Consider the following 15,818-nt stretch of genomic DNA (forward strand, 5'->3'; position numbering starts at 1 on the left):
GCAATTTCCATTACAATTAAGAGAGTGCTCAGCCCTTGCACTGCACAGTTTAAACACAGTCTGTCCCATTAGGATCAACTATTGATCATTCCAGCAAAACAAAATGGAAAAAGAAAAAGCCATTCAGAAAGGCAGTGGTGTCAAAAAGGGAAAAAATGGTCAGAGATTAACTGAACCAATCAGAAAGATCTCTAGCTAGAGTCCTGAAGTCCAGAATGGACAAAGGACAACTTGGCCAATCTCAATAGCCTTGGGTAGAAATAAGGAAGAGGTGACTTCTCAAGATCTCAGGAATAGGTCACTAAAGGCTTCATATATTTCCTCAAGACCTGACTGTTTCATTACCAGGAATCAATTCAGACTGGGTGGCTGGACAGGCATTTAACAAAAGGGAGTACAGAAACAGGAGACCATACCAAAACGTGAGCTTCAAGATAGAATCCTAGTTTTTACTGAGTGAGCTTGGGTAAGGCTTACACTGAAGAAATATCTGACAATCAGGTATTGCCTATATTTTAACATTACCATTGATAATTCAAGTTATTTTACTCAGTTCCCTTCCCTAAGATAGCTATACAGAGGTTAAAAAGACACAGAGAGGGAAGAAAGGTAGCAGGTCTAGAGTGAGTTGGGAAGTCCTGTTTTCTAAACTCAGTTCTACCACAGTGTGTGACCTCAGGCAAATAAATCACTTAATCTCGGTTTCACAGCTTCTCCAAATCGGAATAATAATTACTCCTACCCAATCCCCACAAGCCCTGTGGGAAGTAACAGTTGCATAGCACTTTGGAGTTGTAAAGCGTTATAAGCTTATAACTCAGTAAATCCCAGTCATAGTATGTAATTGTCTAGAGAGGAACAAGTAAAAGTAGGAATTTACTTGGATTAAACATTGTTAGGAGAGGAACTGTTTTTCCATTATTCATGTGTACAGATCCTGTGATCTATGATTGGGACTTCTTGATGCTGCCCCAAAACAAATAACAACTCAAAGAAGACAAAGTCCTTTTGGGGTTGACCTGGAGACTGCCCAGGTTCAGACTCATTTGTGTGAAAGTAACATTACTCTGTATAAATATTACCAATCATTTCCTGCTGTGACTGATGCATTGACTGATTGACTTCAGTGGAGCAACGGTCAGCCAAGTTCCTTCCCAAACCATCTTCTATGTGCTTGTTGAGCTCCTAATGTTTCATGAAGAAAGCATGTACATAAGTTGATATCAACAAGCCAGCTATGTTCGAACAATTTTGAAATATGCTGAACGCAAGAAATCCCTCTAATCTTTGAACATATTGTTATCCATGGTGGGGAGGAGAAGAGCATGGAGAATGATCATGCACTGAAATTATAAATTCTCGTGGTAAACTAACTAGAATTTAAAAAAGGGCTGGTATCTGTAAAATTGTGGTCATTAAAAAGGTAGCTGAAAAATATGCCTCAGTTTTCAATATAACTGTTTCAGAGAGCATAATGCGGGGGTGGGCAAACTACGGCCCATGGGCCTCATCTGGCCCAACAGACCTTTTAATCCGGCCCTCGAGCTCCACTGCCCCGCTCCGCCCGGTGCTCCCACATGTTCAGGACCTGCATGATGGGCATGAGGGCACACGTGTTACTCTGGCTGCACAACCCAAATGCACTTCATGTGCCATCAGAGCCTAGAACCTGCAAGCCCACATACCTGCTACTCGTTGGCTTAGGTGACTGATGTTTTAGGAGTGTTAATTTTCCAATGTTGAGGGTGACCAGCTGCATTGTTCACATTAATCAAAGAGGGTGTGGAAAGGGGGTAAGTTTGGTTTAATTATTGTAATACCTTGTTATGACAGTAGACTTATAATAGTAAGTATGGTTTTATGCTTATTTCCACTAAAATGTATCTTTATTAAATAAAGTTTATATGAATATCTCTGAATTGTTAAATTCCAAGAACATTCACGGCCCGCCATACAATTTCCATACCCAGATGTGGCCCTCAGCCCAAAAAGTTTGCCAACCCCTGGAATAATGCCACTATATTACTCTGGAAAGTCAGAATTGTCTTGGTCTGATAGCAACCACTTCACTGGCCTGAACTAAGAGAAACCAATTTCAACAATACTGGTGGAAGTCAAAATATAAATGTTTTGGGAGCAGTGATGGCAGGTAGAATACTCATTCAATCCTATAAATGTAGATTAATGGTGCAGAATCAGTCTCCTATTGAGCAAATACAGTCAATGGAAGTTTTGACATGCACTTTAATGGGAGCATGATCAGGGTTTTTGAGTACCAGGCTCACGAGACTATCTTGGAATGTATGCTCCTTTTAAAAGTTACTGTTAAAGCTGGTAAAATTCAAACAACAAAAAATGGCCTTTTTAAAAGTGAAAACGTCCATGAATTGTGGACTCCAAAATATTTTGTCAAGTGAATTTGTGACTTTTTGTAATTGAAATTTGTATCAAAAGTATTCTCAAGGTGGCTAGCAAAATGTTTCATCTACGAAAAACCAATAAATATGAACCAAACTAAACATTTTAGTGACCACTCTGTTAAAATTTTTAATTAATTAAAAAACTTGAATTCCCTCCCCCCCACCTTAAAATGGAAACAATTCCAGAATCTTTTGCAACTTTCTCCCCATCATCTTTAGTTATTGTAATCTAATTTAATACACTGCAACAGAAATACACAGATACAATGGATAGTAAATCTCCTAAGAAAGACCACCACGTACACAAAGCAATATGCAGTTATTCTTGGGGGAATTCTGCACCAAAAAATTAAAAATTCTGTAAAACTCTATATGTTTTCTTTGTCAAAACAACAATATAATCCCACCAGTTTCAACTATTTTGGTAATTTATTTCAAAATGCCTATCAGCAAGAATGTCTGTAATAATACAGACAAGAAAAAAGCCCCCTTCCCAGAAGCAGAGAGTTAAAGAAAACCATATGACAACCCACTTCCCGTTTCTCTGTTATGCTTTTGTTGGGCACCTCAATCTGGGTGTGTCACATGTGCCAACTGAGCAACTATCTGGGGAAAGCTCTGCCGCTCCCATCTCAGACACCCTCCCTCCCAGAGCCCAGCCATGGGGCACCCTGGCCCAGACACCTGCACCCCTTTGTCCCCAGAGTCCAACCAGTCTGCACCCTACCCCCTATCACAGACACCCATGCCCATAACCTCCCAGACCTCAGCCCAGACAGGAACACCCCCTACCCCTCCAGAGGCCAGTTGCAGGGCACCACCCCAGCCCAGACACCTGCACTCGTTACCTCCCCATGGCTGGGCTCTGGGGGTGTGCCCCCCAGCCCAGACACCTGCTCCTAGTTCTAGCTTTTACTATGTTAGTTTTAATAATTCACGTACTATATACTCCTGGGGGAATTCTGCACCACTGCACAATGTAAAATTTGCAAGCTGAAGAGCTAGGCTCTGCTGGGTCCAGCAGTCCCTAATGGCGGCCATCAGCTCTGCAGCACTGCCTACTCCTCAGAGCCCAGGGAGGGAGGGAGAAAGAGAAACAGCCTGATGCTAGGTCCTGGGCTTTATGGAGTTTCCTGCACACCGCCTCCTTCCTTCAGGATGAGCTGGGAACCGCAGCTGCCCACAAATCTCCAGCTTCCCCTCCTCCTGGCCCTGGCAGTGTCTTGTATTTGTGAGCTGGAGAGCTGGGCTCTGCTGGGCCCAACAGGCCCTAATGGCAGCCAGCAGCTCTGCAGCACCAGGGGGGGAAAAATGAAATTCTCCACAGAACATTAATTTTGCTCAAATTCTACATTGTGCAGTGGCGCAGAATTCCCTCAGGAGTTTACAGTGCATGAATTACTAAAACTAACATACTAAAAGGTAGAACTAAGAGCCAATGCGAATGACAAATTATCTTCATCAAATCATTCAGGTGTTACTTACACTTTTATACAGCTTCAATACTTGTGAAGAAGGGTGAAAATCAGAATAAAATTCATCAACCAAAACAGAGAGTCGACAAATCTCATCAGTCATCGCAGAAGAAACCTGAAAATGTTAAAATATAGACATGGCAATAGAAGATTTTTTTTTAAATTGAAACACAGAGTGCAAAGGAGGAAATTATTAAAATGCTAACTGCATCACTAGATTATTTAGGTTAAAAACATTCTGCCCATTCTCATGATTAATCAAAAAATGCGAACAGTTAGCAGTCTGTTGGTAAAATCCCTTTCCAATGTAAAGAGCACCTCATGAAGTAGCTAGTTCTGACAGATAATGGGGGCCACCATCTGCAGCCTCTGACCTTCCCCCCAGTTATCTCCATTGAAGAAGATTCCAGAAGTAATTTAAGAATGGCTACTTATCCTCCTACAGTAACCATGGTCCTTTGAGATGCATTATCCACAAGTATTCCACTTCTGGTGCACACTCGCCCCATTCATGGGAGATCAGAATCTATTTAAATAATAGTGGCCAATTGGGACATTGTGTTCTGGCACCCAACGGCTGAAGACAAAGGGTGAATCGAGTGAAACCTACCTTCAATTCCTTCACTGAAGCAGAATCCGGTTGATGTAGGATTCCACAGTAGCAGAGAAGGATGGCGAGTTGTGGAATACATGTAGGCAACACATCTCAGAGAACTACAGTTATGTCCACGCTAAAAGCTATGTCTGTGTGCAGGGGGAATCACAGCCATGTACTCATGCTAGCGCTCTTCCAGCTAGCGTGCGCAAAGGTAGCAGTCAGAGCACAGCAGCAGAGGCAGGGCTTAGATGTGCTGAGGCTACATAGGGCTGCACACAGGTGAACCACCCTCAGTTCCTTCTCTACCGCAAAGTTCCACAGAGGAAACACCAAAGCAGAGGAGAAAGAGATACACTTTGAAGAACTGCAGTTACTTCACAGGGTGAGTAACATTTCCTTCTTCTTCAAGTAGGGTGCCTATTGGTGCTCCACTTCAGGTGACTTTGGAGCAGTATCCCCAGGAGGATCGTGTTTCTGAATAGAGGTCTGGGAATACTACAATGGCCTCCTGATGAAGGTAAGCAGCCACCACCACCACTGGAACTTTTGAGAATACACTTGAAATTGAGGATAGTCCAAAAGGAAGCATCCAATATTGGAAGTGATATTGGCCTATCAGAAAGGCAAGTATATTCTGTGAGATGCATGAGTGGCAATATGGAAATGTCCATCTTATAGGCTGAGAGCTGAAAACCAATCCCGAGTCTAATGAAGGAATCATCATTGCCAGAGTCACCATTCTGAATTTGAAACTTTATAAATTTAGGAGCCTTGGATCTAAAAACCAGTCTCATATCTCCACTTTTCTTCGGTACAAGGAAATACCTCAAGTAGAAATCCTTCCCCCTTTGTGCTGAGCAGAGACAGGCTGTATCAGCCCTAGACAAAGAAGGATGTCTATTTCTTGTCTCAGTAGCAGCTTATAAGAAGAGACCCAAAAGAGGGAGGTGGGAAGGGGGAGGTATGTAAAGTAGATGGCATAGCCTGATGTAAATCTCCAAAACCCATCTGTCTGTAGTAATTTGCTACAATGAATGTCAAAAATGGGAGAGAGTTTCCAAATGCAGGGAGGTGAGCAAACTTTTGCAGCTGGTAGACCCAAGGTGGGCAGGATTTGAACCCTCAACCACCTCATCAAAACTGGTGTTTTGATAATGAAGATGCGTATTTGAATCAGATGAATTTATGGTTCTCTTCCTTGGGAATCTGTGGTTCTTTCTAGGGGTCTCTGGAACCTCAGAAAATTGTATCGAACAGGATCTCTGAGCAGTGTTCAATCTACTAAATTTTCTTTTTCTCTCAGGGTAAATCTCCAGAGATCCCAGAGTGGCTCTGGAGTCTTGGAGAGTTCAGATGGACTCGTCCATGTTCTCTGAAACCAACTTTAGACTAGGGCTGTCAAACTATTAAAAAAATGAAATTGCGATTAATCACAATTTTAATTGCGCTGTTAACAACAGAATACCCTTTATTTAAATATTTTTGGATGTTTTCTACATTTTCAAATAGATCAATTTTAATTACAACACAGAATACAATGTGCACAGTGCTCATTTTATATTATCTTGATTACAAATACTGGCACTGTAAAAAAGAAAAAACAAAAGAAATAGTATTTTTCAATTCACCTCAGAGAAGTACTGCAGTGCAATCTCAATAATGAAAGCGCAACTTACAAATGTAGAATTTTTTTTCCCACAGAACTAAACTGAAAAACAAAACAATGTAAAACTTTAGAGATTACAAGTCTACTCAGTCCTACTTCTTGTTCAGCCAATCGCTAAAACAAACAAGTTTGTTTATATTTATGGGAGATAATGCTGCTTACGTCTTATTTACAATGTCACCTGAAAGTGAGAACAGGCATTCACATGGCACTGTTGTAACTGGTGTTGCAAGGTATTTATGTGCCAGATATGCTAATCATTAGTATATCCCTCCATGCTTCAACCACCATTCCAGACACAGAAGCATCTCATTGATCAGGAGGGCGATCCTAGTTGGTCCTGCTGACTGGAGGATGGCCAATAACTCGTGTTGCAATTCCCTGACTTCTTCAAGTGGCATCTGAATGGAGTCTGACTGGATCGCCACATGTTTAATAAGGTCTTGCATCTGCTTAAAATCATCGACCATAGACCATGGAAGAGACATTACCACTTCGTCTAATGATGATGAGGAGATGGTAGTTTGAGGAGTAGCCTCCTCATCTGCCCTAGTTTCCTGTTCCTCAAAATGTCTCCTCCTGCTGGGGAGTGATCTGAGGTGGTAGAAATTGTCTCTCCCTATTGTACCAGCAGGCTAGGCTCCAAGCCTTAGAAAACTGCTGTCAGTCAACAGCCCAGGGATCTCAGTATGACAACTGGAGGTATCCATATGGGAGGGGCAGTGGCATTTAAGGTTGTTCCCACCACTTGTGATGTCTTCCCCAGGGTTCCTCCTTGTCTCTGTGACTAACACAGAAAAGGTTCCTATAAGGATGGGTTAGGAGAGCCCTATGCTGAACACCGAAAAATGCTGGTGAGTTAGTCTGTACCAGTGATAGATGAGAACCCAGTGACTGAGTGAGTTTTGGTACCAAGAGGCACTCGATACCCATGATCAGCAGAGATTTTGGTTTTTCAGCCACAGATAAGTATCTAAATTCTTGAGGTAGCGAATGGAGTGTCAGAACCAACCTGATGGTCTCTAGAAGTAGATGGTACCAAGGATTTCAATTGCTCTGATGACAAGGGTGACGGAGGTGGATGCTTCAATTTATACAGTACTGAGGGACCTGTCAAGGGGGGGTTCTAGTGGTAAAGTTGTTTCCGATGGAACTGGTCTGGAGAAACACCTTCCCTTTGCCATCTCTGTTACACCTGGATGGTAAAGAAGCTCGCTCAGGGCAGCATGTGCTCACAGAAGAGCTTTGGGTCTTTCCAACCCTGTCAACACCAAAGGAAACTGTAGCCTTTATGGTACCAGGCAGAGAGGTCCATGATTCTGAGACCATTGACCTAGTGGGAAACCAAGGTCTTTTTGGAGAAAACTTTCTGGGACCTCTGGAGGTCTCTGGAACCATCCCCTTTCTGTGGGGTATTGAGCAGAGATCGAAGAAGGTGCACTAGATCTGCCCAGAGACTGAGGTACAAGGGATTCTCCCAATCTGGCTCTGAAGCAGGGCAAAGAGAGCTTGCTCTCCTAATTCTTCCTTGCCCTCCTAATTCTTCCTTGCCCTGGATCTAAGGGCTGAACAGAAGTTACATTTCTGTGGGATGTGTGACTCTCAAAACAACAAATACACTTGGAATGGCCATTGCTAACTGGGATGGCATCCCAGCAAGTAAGGCAATGTTGAAACCCAGAGAGCTGGGCATAGCCTCCCAAAGAAGGCAAGTCTCCCCAAAGAGAGGAGAAAGGAAAAAAAGGCACTCCTCTCACTAGTAAAACTAAACTAACAACTATACTAAGCCAAACTAGTACTAAAAACTAAGAAAACAATTCTAGTTGGATGAGGCACACTCAAGGTGGACCTGCTAAGCTGCTCTCTCCGGCCAAGGCAATTGAGAAGGAACTGAAGGATGTGTGCATGGGCCACATGCACACCGCTAGAAAAAGTCTCCAACTGAAGGCGCATGGGATGCATGCACATCTGACACTACTCAAAGAAAACCAGGTGAGCCACCAAACTGTGAATTTGAAGATAGAAAATATTCTCTTCCTTGTTTGGATCTAAGACATTTGCTCTTTGTATGCAACCCACCTTGTTCTCTACTTCCTCAGTAACCTGTTTGATTTTTTTCTTAATATCCTCTGTTAAAATGTTCAGTTGGTTTCGAACAAATTCCAACCTATCTTTCTGGTCTTCTCGCTCTTCCATTGAATGAACTCTAAGGTAGCAGAAAAGAAATCACCATCACTAGTAGTTCTCCCAGAAACATAATAGTACAAAGAAACTTAATAAATCCAGCATGGATGAACAATTAATACAAGAGGGTTTATTAAGCAGTCAAATGAATCAGAAGTCATACGGGGCTGACAAAAGCTATCAATTGACATAAGCAAAATGTCCTACTTGTCGAATGCAAGTAGAATACACATTAAGTTTACAGCTATTTCTTAACGTAACTGCTTACAGTTAGCTTTTCATGCACTATCTCTGTTGCAAAGAGTGCGTTTGGAATTCGGGTACCAATTGTGGTATCTATAATTTAGTAAAGAAAAAGAAAGGAGGGTAAGGAAAGAATCTTGTTTGGGAAACTGGCCCTCTAAGTCTTAACTTATCTCTACAAATTAGTGGAGACAATTCCTCTGACCAGACTGTGCTATTACTGCTCACTAGCACCATTTGATTGCTACTTTACAATGAAACTGTATTTCTCATCTTGAAGAAAAGGAAAAATAAAAAACACTAAAACCATGCCACATATTACTCTCCCAAGCAGTGCTGGGCACATAGCTCAAATGAGGATGGTTTAAAGGCTGAAGTTACATAAGCTGAACAGCCAGTGGCCATGCCACATGTTGATTCAAATGGTCTAGGGAGTGGCAGAGCATAGGTTTTGATGGACAGATTTAGAAAACAAAGCAACAGATTCAAGAGAAGGACTTCAAGAGTGGCATTCTTAGAATTAATCCAAGATCTGACAAAATGCATCAGATAAAGGACGTAAATGCACAACTAACAGAAGCTAGTGCATTCAGGAAGGGTATGAGATTTAGTGGGGGATTGTGTAGTCCACTGGAGGGTACATTATTGAGGAGCACACATGGAAAGGAAGTAAACTGGAGAGGTTAATATACAACAGCACATTAACTATAGGTGAGAAAAGACCAGGCATCAAGGGCAGTTAGGAGAAATTTCTTTACTCAAAGTGGGAAGAGTATGTGACAGTTTCAGAAGCAAAAAAAAAAAAAAAAAAAAAATCGAAACAATTGTGAAAGTATTAGATAAGCAAAAGGAGGAAAGAAATATTATTAGGGGCAAAGGTGACATAGACCAGATTGCTCATATGAGCTCCGTCCATCCAAAGCGATATTTTTACCACCTGCAAGCTGCCTGACTGTCACTTTTCCTCACACTCTCCTGCTCATTCATAGAATCATAGAATATAAGGGTTGGAAGGGACCCCAGAAGGTCATCTAGTCCAACCCCCTGCTCGAAGCAGGACCAATTCCCAGTTAAATCATCCCAGCCAGGGCTTTGTCAAGCCTGACCTTAAAAACCTCTAAGGAAGGAGATTCTACCACCTCCCTAGGTAACGCATTCCAGTGTTTCACCACCCTCTTAGTGAAAAAGTTTTTCCTAATATCCAATCTAAACCTCCCCCACTGCAGCTTGAGACCATTACTCCTCGTTCTGTCATCTGCTACCACTGAGAACAGTCTAGAGCCATCCTCTTTGGAACCCCCTTTCAGGTAGTTGAAAGCAGCTATCAAATCCCCCCTCATTCTTCTCTTCTGCAGGCTAAACAATCCCAGCTCCCTCAGCCTCTCCTCATAACTCATGTGTTCCAGACCCCTAATCATTTTTGTTGCCCTTCGCTGGACTCTCTCCAATTTATCCACATCCTTCTTGAAGTGTGGGGCCCAAAACTGGACACAGTACTCCAGATGAGGCCTCACCAATGTCGAATAGAGGGGAACGATCACGTCCCTCGATCTGCTCGCTATGCCCCTACTTATACATCCCAAAATGCCATTGGCCTTCTTGGCAACAAGGGCACACTGCTGACTCATATCCAGCTTCTCGTCCACTGTCACCCCTAGGTCCTTTTCCGCAGAACTGCTGCCTAGCCATTCGGTCCCTAGTCTGTAGCTGTGCATTGGGTTCTTCCGTCCTAAGTGCAGGACCCTGCACTTATCCTTATTGAACCTCATCAGATTTCTTTTGGCCCAATCCTCCAATTTGTCTAGGTCCTTCTGTATCCTATCCCTCCCCTCCAGCGTATCTACCACTCCTCCCAGTTTAGTATCATCCGCAAATTTGCTGAGAGTGCAATCCACACCATCCTCCAGATCATTTATGAAGATATTGAACAAAACCGGCCCCAGGACCGACCCTTGGGGCACTCCACTTGATACCGGCTGCCAACTAGACATGGGGCCATTGATAACTACCCGTTGAGCCCGACAATCTAGCCAGCTTTCTACCCACCTTGTAGTGCATTCATCCAGCCCATACTTCCTTAACTTGCTGACAAGAATACTGTGGGAGACCGTGTCAAAAGCTTTGCTAAAGTCAAGAAACAATACATCCACTGCTTTCCCTTCATCCACAGAACCAGTAATCTCATCATAGAAGGCGATTAGATTAGTCAGACATGACCTTCCCTTGGTGAATCCATGCTGACTGTTCCTGATCACTTTCCTCTCATGCAAGTGCTTCAGGATTGATTCTTTGAGGACCTGCTCCATGATTTTTCCAGGGACTGAAGTGAGGCTGACTGGCCTGTAGTTCCCAGGATCCTCCTTCTTCCCTTTTTTAAAGATTGGCACTACATTAGCCTTTTTCCAGTCATCCGGGACTTCCCCGGTTCGCCACGAGTTTTCAAAGATAATGGCCAATGGCTCTGCAATCACAGCCGCCAGTTCCTTCAGCACTCTCGGATGCAACTCATCCGGCCCCATGGACTTGTGCACGTCGAGCTTTTCTAAATAGTCCCTAACCACCTCTATCTCCACAGAGGGCTGTCCATCTCTTCCCCATTTTGTGATGCCCAGCGTAGCAGTCTGGGAGCTGACCTTGTTAGTGAAAACAGAGGCAAAAAAAGCATTGAGTACATTAGCTTTTTCCACATCCTCTGTCACTAGTTTGCCTCCCTCATTCAGTAAGGGGCCCACACATTCCTTGGCTTTCTTCTTGTTGCCAACATACCCGAAGAAACCCTTCTTGTTACTCTTGACATCTCTGGCTAGCTGCAGCTCCAGGTGCGATTTGGCCCTCCTGATAACATTCCTACATGCCCGAGCAATATTTTTATACTCTTCCCTGGTCATATGTCCAACCTTCCACTTCTTGTAAGCTTCTTTTTTATGTTTAAGATCCGCTAAGATTTCACCATTAAGCCAAGCTGGTCGCCTGCCATATTTACTATTCTTTCGACTCATCGGGATGGTTTGTCCCTGTAACCTCAACAGGGATTCCTTGAAATACAGCCAGCTCTCCTGGACTCCTTTCCCCTTCAAGTTAGTCCCCCAGGGGATCCTGGCCATCCGTTCCCTGAGGGAGTCGAAGTCTGCTTTCCTGAAGTCCAGGGTCCGTATCGTGCTGCTTACCTTTCTTCCCTGTGTCAGGATCCTGAACTCAACCAACTCATGGTCACTGCCTCCCAGATTCCCATCCACTTTTGCTTCCCCCACTAATTCTACCCGGTTTGTGAGCAGCAGGTCAAGAAAAGCGCCCCCCCTAGTTGGCTCCTCTAGCACTTGCGCCAGGAAATTGTCCCCTACGCTTTCCAAAAACTTTCTGAATTGTCTATGCACCGCTGTATTGCTCTCCCAGCAGATATCAGGAAAATTAAAGTCACCCATGAGAATCAGGGCATGCGATCCAGTAGCTTCACCCTCTTCCCTTTACAGTACGTTATAGAGGAGATAGGCCTCAGTATCGCTTCTAAAATGGTGGTTACAACAAGGAAGACTCCTTACAGTTCTAAAATAAAGACTCAAAAACCAAGCTCATACGATCAACTAGCCACCTTTGTAATCCGTTAACAATGAAGAAAGCAACAACATGAACGCAGTGATCCTTGGACACCTCAAAGCTGTTTTGCTTCTTCTCACACAGAACAAGTAAACATGAGGAAATGGTGCCAGTGAGCAGTATTAAAACTGAACAGTGAGAGAAATTCCCTATCCACCTCTTGTCAGTAGGGATAAGTGAACTTTAAAGTCTAGACTAGTGCAGGGAAATTAATGCAATGGAAATGGTTCTCTCTCTATGATCTGGATATACCAAAAACAAAAGACTCCTACCTTTTTTCTGCTGCTGCCACATTTATGGCGTCCATAATGTTTTTCACAGTATCTATTATCTGTTTAGCTCTGATAGTGTGCTGTTCAAACTTGGTTTTCACGGCTGACTGCGAGATACACTCCTGCGAGGGGCCCAAGCCACAACACATTACTGTAATTCCATACCAACGCTCTCAGGAATTTCAATGTCAGAAAGCACTTGCTGCTATCATCAAACTTAAACCCAAAGGAAAATAAAAAAGAAAGGAGGAAGTGTACAGAAATCAAAGACACAGAACTGAAAATTCAAATGGCTCTATAGCAGCAAGACTGTATCTTCAGTCCACAGTGTCCACAGTAATGTGAATTGTTTTTGTAAATAAAAAAAATCATAAAAGGAAAATCTGATGTACAAGCATGAAGATAAATCTGTTCCTTTCTCAATGGTATTAAGCATCTCAAAAATTTTCCACATTTTGGTAGTGCTGAATATTTAGCACTGATTCTTACAGCACTAACTAGGTGGTGGTGGCTTTAACTGTCACATTAACTTTTCTGAAAGTTTCAGGGTTTAACCGTTTTTACCCCAAAAAGATTTTGCACAATTGCAAACTTACGTTGATATTGACATGCCTACCAGCCAAATATGCAATTTGGCCAACCACATGGGGCACTCCAAAACAAGTATTAACTTGAAAGGTGCAACAGCTGGCAAGCATTCTTTAAAATATTTTCCCCTCTTGCTGAATATTCATGTGTTAAATCTAATGGCACTGAATGGTTAGAAATAATAGAGTATAAGGCCAGAAAGGACCACTGTTATTATGTAATCTAACCTCCTGCTCTGCACAGGCCACTGATCTTCCTGGAATTAAATTCCTGTTCGAACTAGTGCACATCTTTTAGAAAAACACTGAATCTTGTTTTAAAAATTGGCAGTGATGGAGAATCCATCACAACCCTGGGTAAGTGTTCCAGTGGATAACTGCCCTCATTGTTAAAAAAATTATGTCTTGGTTTCCAGTCTGAATTCATCTAGCTTCGACTTCCAGCCACTTCATCTTGTTATACCTTTGTCAGTTACACTGACAAATTCATTATCAAATATTTGTTCTCTATGTAGTTTCTTATAAACTGTGAACAAGTCACTCCATAGCCATCTCTTTGTTAAACTTATCAGGTTGACAGACTGAAGGTCCTCACAAGAAGGCCTCTTTTCCAATCCTTTAGCATTCTTGTGTCTCCTCTCTAAACCCTCTCCAATTTAGCAACATTCTCCTTGAATTGTGGACACCAGAACTGGAAACAGTATTCCAGTGGTGGTCACACCAGTGTCAAACACAGACTTAACATAATTTCCCTGCTCTTACTCGTTATTACCCTGTTTATATATCCAAGGACCACACTAACTTTTTTGGCCACAGCATCACATTAGAATCATAGAACATTAGGGTTGGAAGAGACCTCAGGAGGTCATTTAGTCCAACCCCCTGCTCAAAGCAACTAAACTAACCCCAACTAAATCATCCCAGCCAGGGCTTTGTCAAGCTGGGCCTTAAAAACCAATAAGGCTGGAGATTCCACCACCTCCCTAGGTAACCCATTCTAGTGCTTCACCACCCTCCTAGTGAAATAGTTTTTCCTAATATTTAACCTAAACCTCCCCTACTGCAACTTGAGACCATTGCTCCTTGTTCTGTCATCGGCCACCATTGAGAACAGCTGAGCTCCCACCTTTTTTGGAACCCCCCTTCAGGTAGTTGAAGGCTGCTATCAAATCCCCCCTCACTCTTCTCTTCTGCAGAATAAACAAGCCCAGTTCCCTCAGCCTCTCCTCATAAGTCATGTGCCCCAGCCCCCTAATCATTTTCATTGCCCACTGCTAGACTCTCTCCAATTTGTCCACATCCTTTCTGTAGTGGGGGGCCCAAAACTGGATGCAATACTCCAGATGTGGCCTCACATCAGGGAGCTCATGTTCAGCTGACTATCCATTATGACCTCCCAGTCCTTTTCAGAGTCACTGCTTCCCAGGATATAGTCTCCCATTCTGTACGCAAGGCCTACAAGCTTGTTTCTAGAGGTCTGACTTTACATTTGGCTGTATTAAAACAGACGTTACTGAAACTCAAACTAAAAAGACACAGATGACCAGTTTTGGCAAACTGAATTTATGGCCATAAAAAAGACTTTGAAATTAAGCCATTTCATACAGTGCAGACTATCCACTTAACTAACTGGTGTCACGCTGTGCTAATGTTTAATTTACAGACTGAGCAAACAGTATCAGTATCGTACATGTGTTTTAGAAATACGAGTAAGAGTTAAAGCATTTAGTTTCCTTTTATTGGATATAGCTAATGATAAAGGAGATTTTTAAAAGGTACAGCTGGCAGTAAGTGCCTAACTCCCACTGACTTTCCCATTGAGTTGGGTGCCAAATTGCCATGTGTGCCTTTGAAAATTTTGCTCTCACCTACCCCTGAATAATAGTTTGTGACTAGATGTAAACAAAACACTAAACGGAAAAAAACAGAATGGGTAAAAGGTTCTCTTTGTTCCTCGATGAAGCAGATCTAGAAATCAGCAACGAAAAGCCAGAGGTTCATAGTTATCAGCACACTGTTAGAGCTAGACTAGACATGTAGGAAAGATGAGAATCTTTCAAATATTAGTAGGTAGTAGATAAAGGGATTATAGTCGTTCACTACACAATCAGAAAATCCAGTTAAAGCACTAGGAAAAACACAAGCATTAGTTATATGTCTGGAAAGACGAGAGAGAGAGAGAGAGAGAGAGGAATAAGTCTGCTTTTAAAGTTTATAAACAAATGCATTTATCAAAAGGAAGGTAAAAGCTGCGGTGCTTCCCTAATGTAACTCAGAACAGTTACCTCAAACTGCACTTCAAGTATAGCCGGTTAATTTGCCTCTAAGTGCACAGCTCAATACATTTACTGTGCATCGCATCAGAGGGGCACTCTGCAATGGAGTATTAATTAAAGATGTTTGAGTTATAAACTCCCCTGTCCCCACCCACTTCATGAAGCAGTGTGGCAAACAGTGACCCAAGAATGAGGAGTGTCTTTTTGACATAGCACATTAAGTGCTGATGCTCTGTGTCAAAAATATAATTTCAATAGAATCTATTATAAAAATCTCAGAGGAAACAATTAAACTCTCTTCCACATTCCATGAGACTGAAAACACACGCACACACCCCTAACCCCCATAGTTAGCCCTCTGAAGGCTCCATGGATTAAAGATCACATCAACTAGCTTTTCTCTTGTCACGGTATGTGTATATATTTTGGGTGTGCACATATTATAAGTGAGGCGGGTAGTGTGTAACCTCTAGGTTAAACTAGAGGTATAAAGGCAGTTTTTA

General features: G+C 42.6%; 1 protein-coding gene across 8 annotated transcripts in view; it reads right to left on the minus strand.

Annotated features, from left to right (window-relative positions):
• The window catches only part of MFN1 (mitofusin 1), a 61,355-nt gene that overhangs the window by 9,956 nt on the left and 35,581 nt on the right, over positions 1-15,818 (minus strand). For 7 of the 8 annotated variants that reach the window (XM_048862991.2, XM_048862987.2, XM_048862990.2 and 4 more), the window contains 4 exons: positions 12,453-12,574; positions 8,239-8,365; positions 3,906-4,010; positions 1,083-1,185 (listed from right to left, as the gene is read on the minus strand). In XM_048862991.2, the coding sequence (XP_048718948.2) occupies positions 1,083-1,185; positions 3,906-4,010; positions 8,239-8,365; positions 12,453-12,574 (457 nt within the window). The remainder of the gene's footprint in view (positions 1-1,082; positions 1,186-3,905; positions 4,011-8,238; positions 8,366-12,452; positions 12,575-15,818) is intronic. The other variant, XM_048862992.2, reaches the window with a different exon arrangement.

The sequence above is a fragment of the Caretta caretta genome, chromosome 9 (assembly GCF_965140235.1).
Source record: "Caretta caretta isolate rCarCar2 chromosome 9, rCarCar1.hap1, whole genome shotgun sequence".
NCBI lineage: Eukaryota > Metazoa > Chordata > Testudines > Cheloniidae > Caretta > Caretta caretta.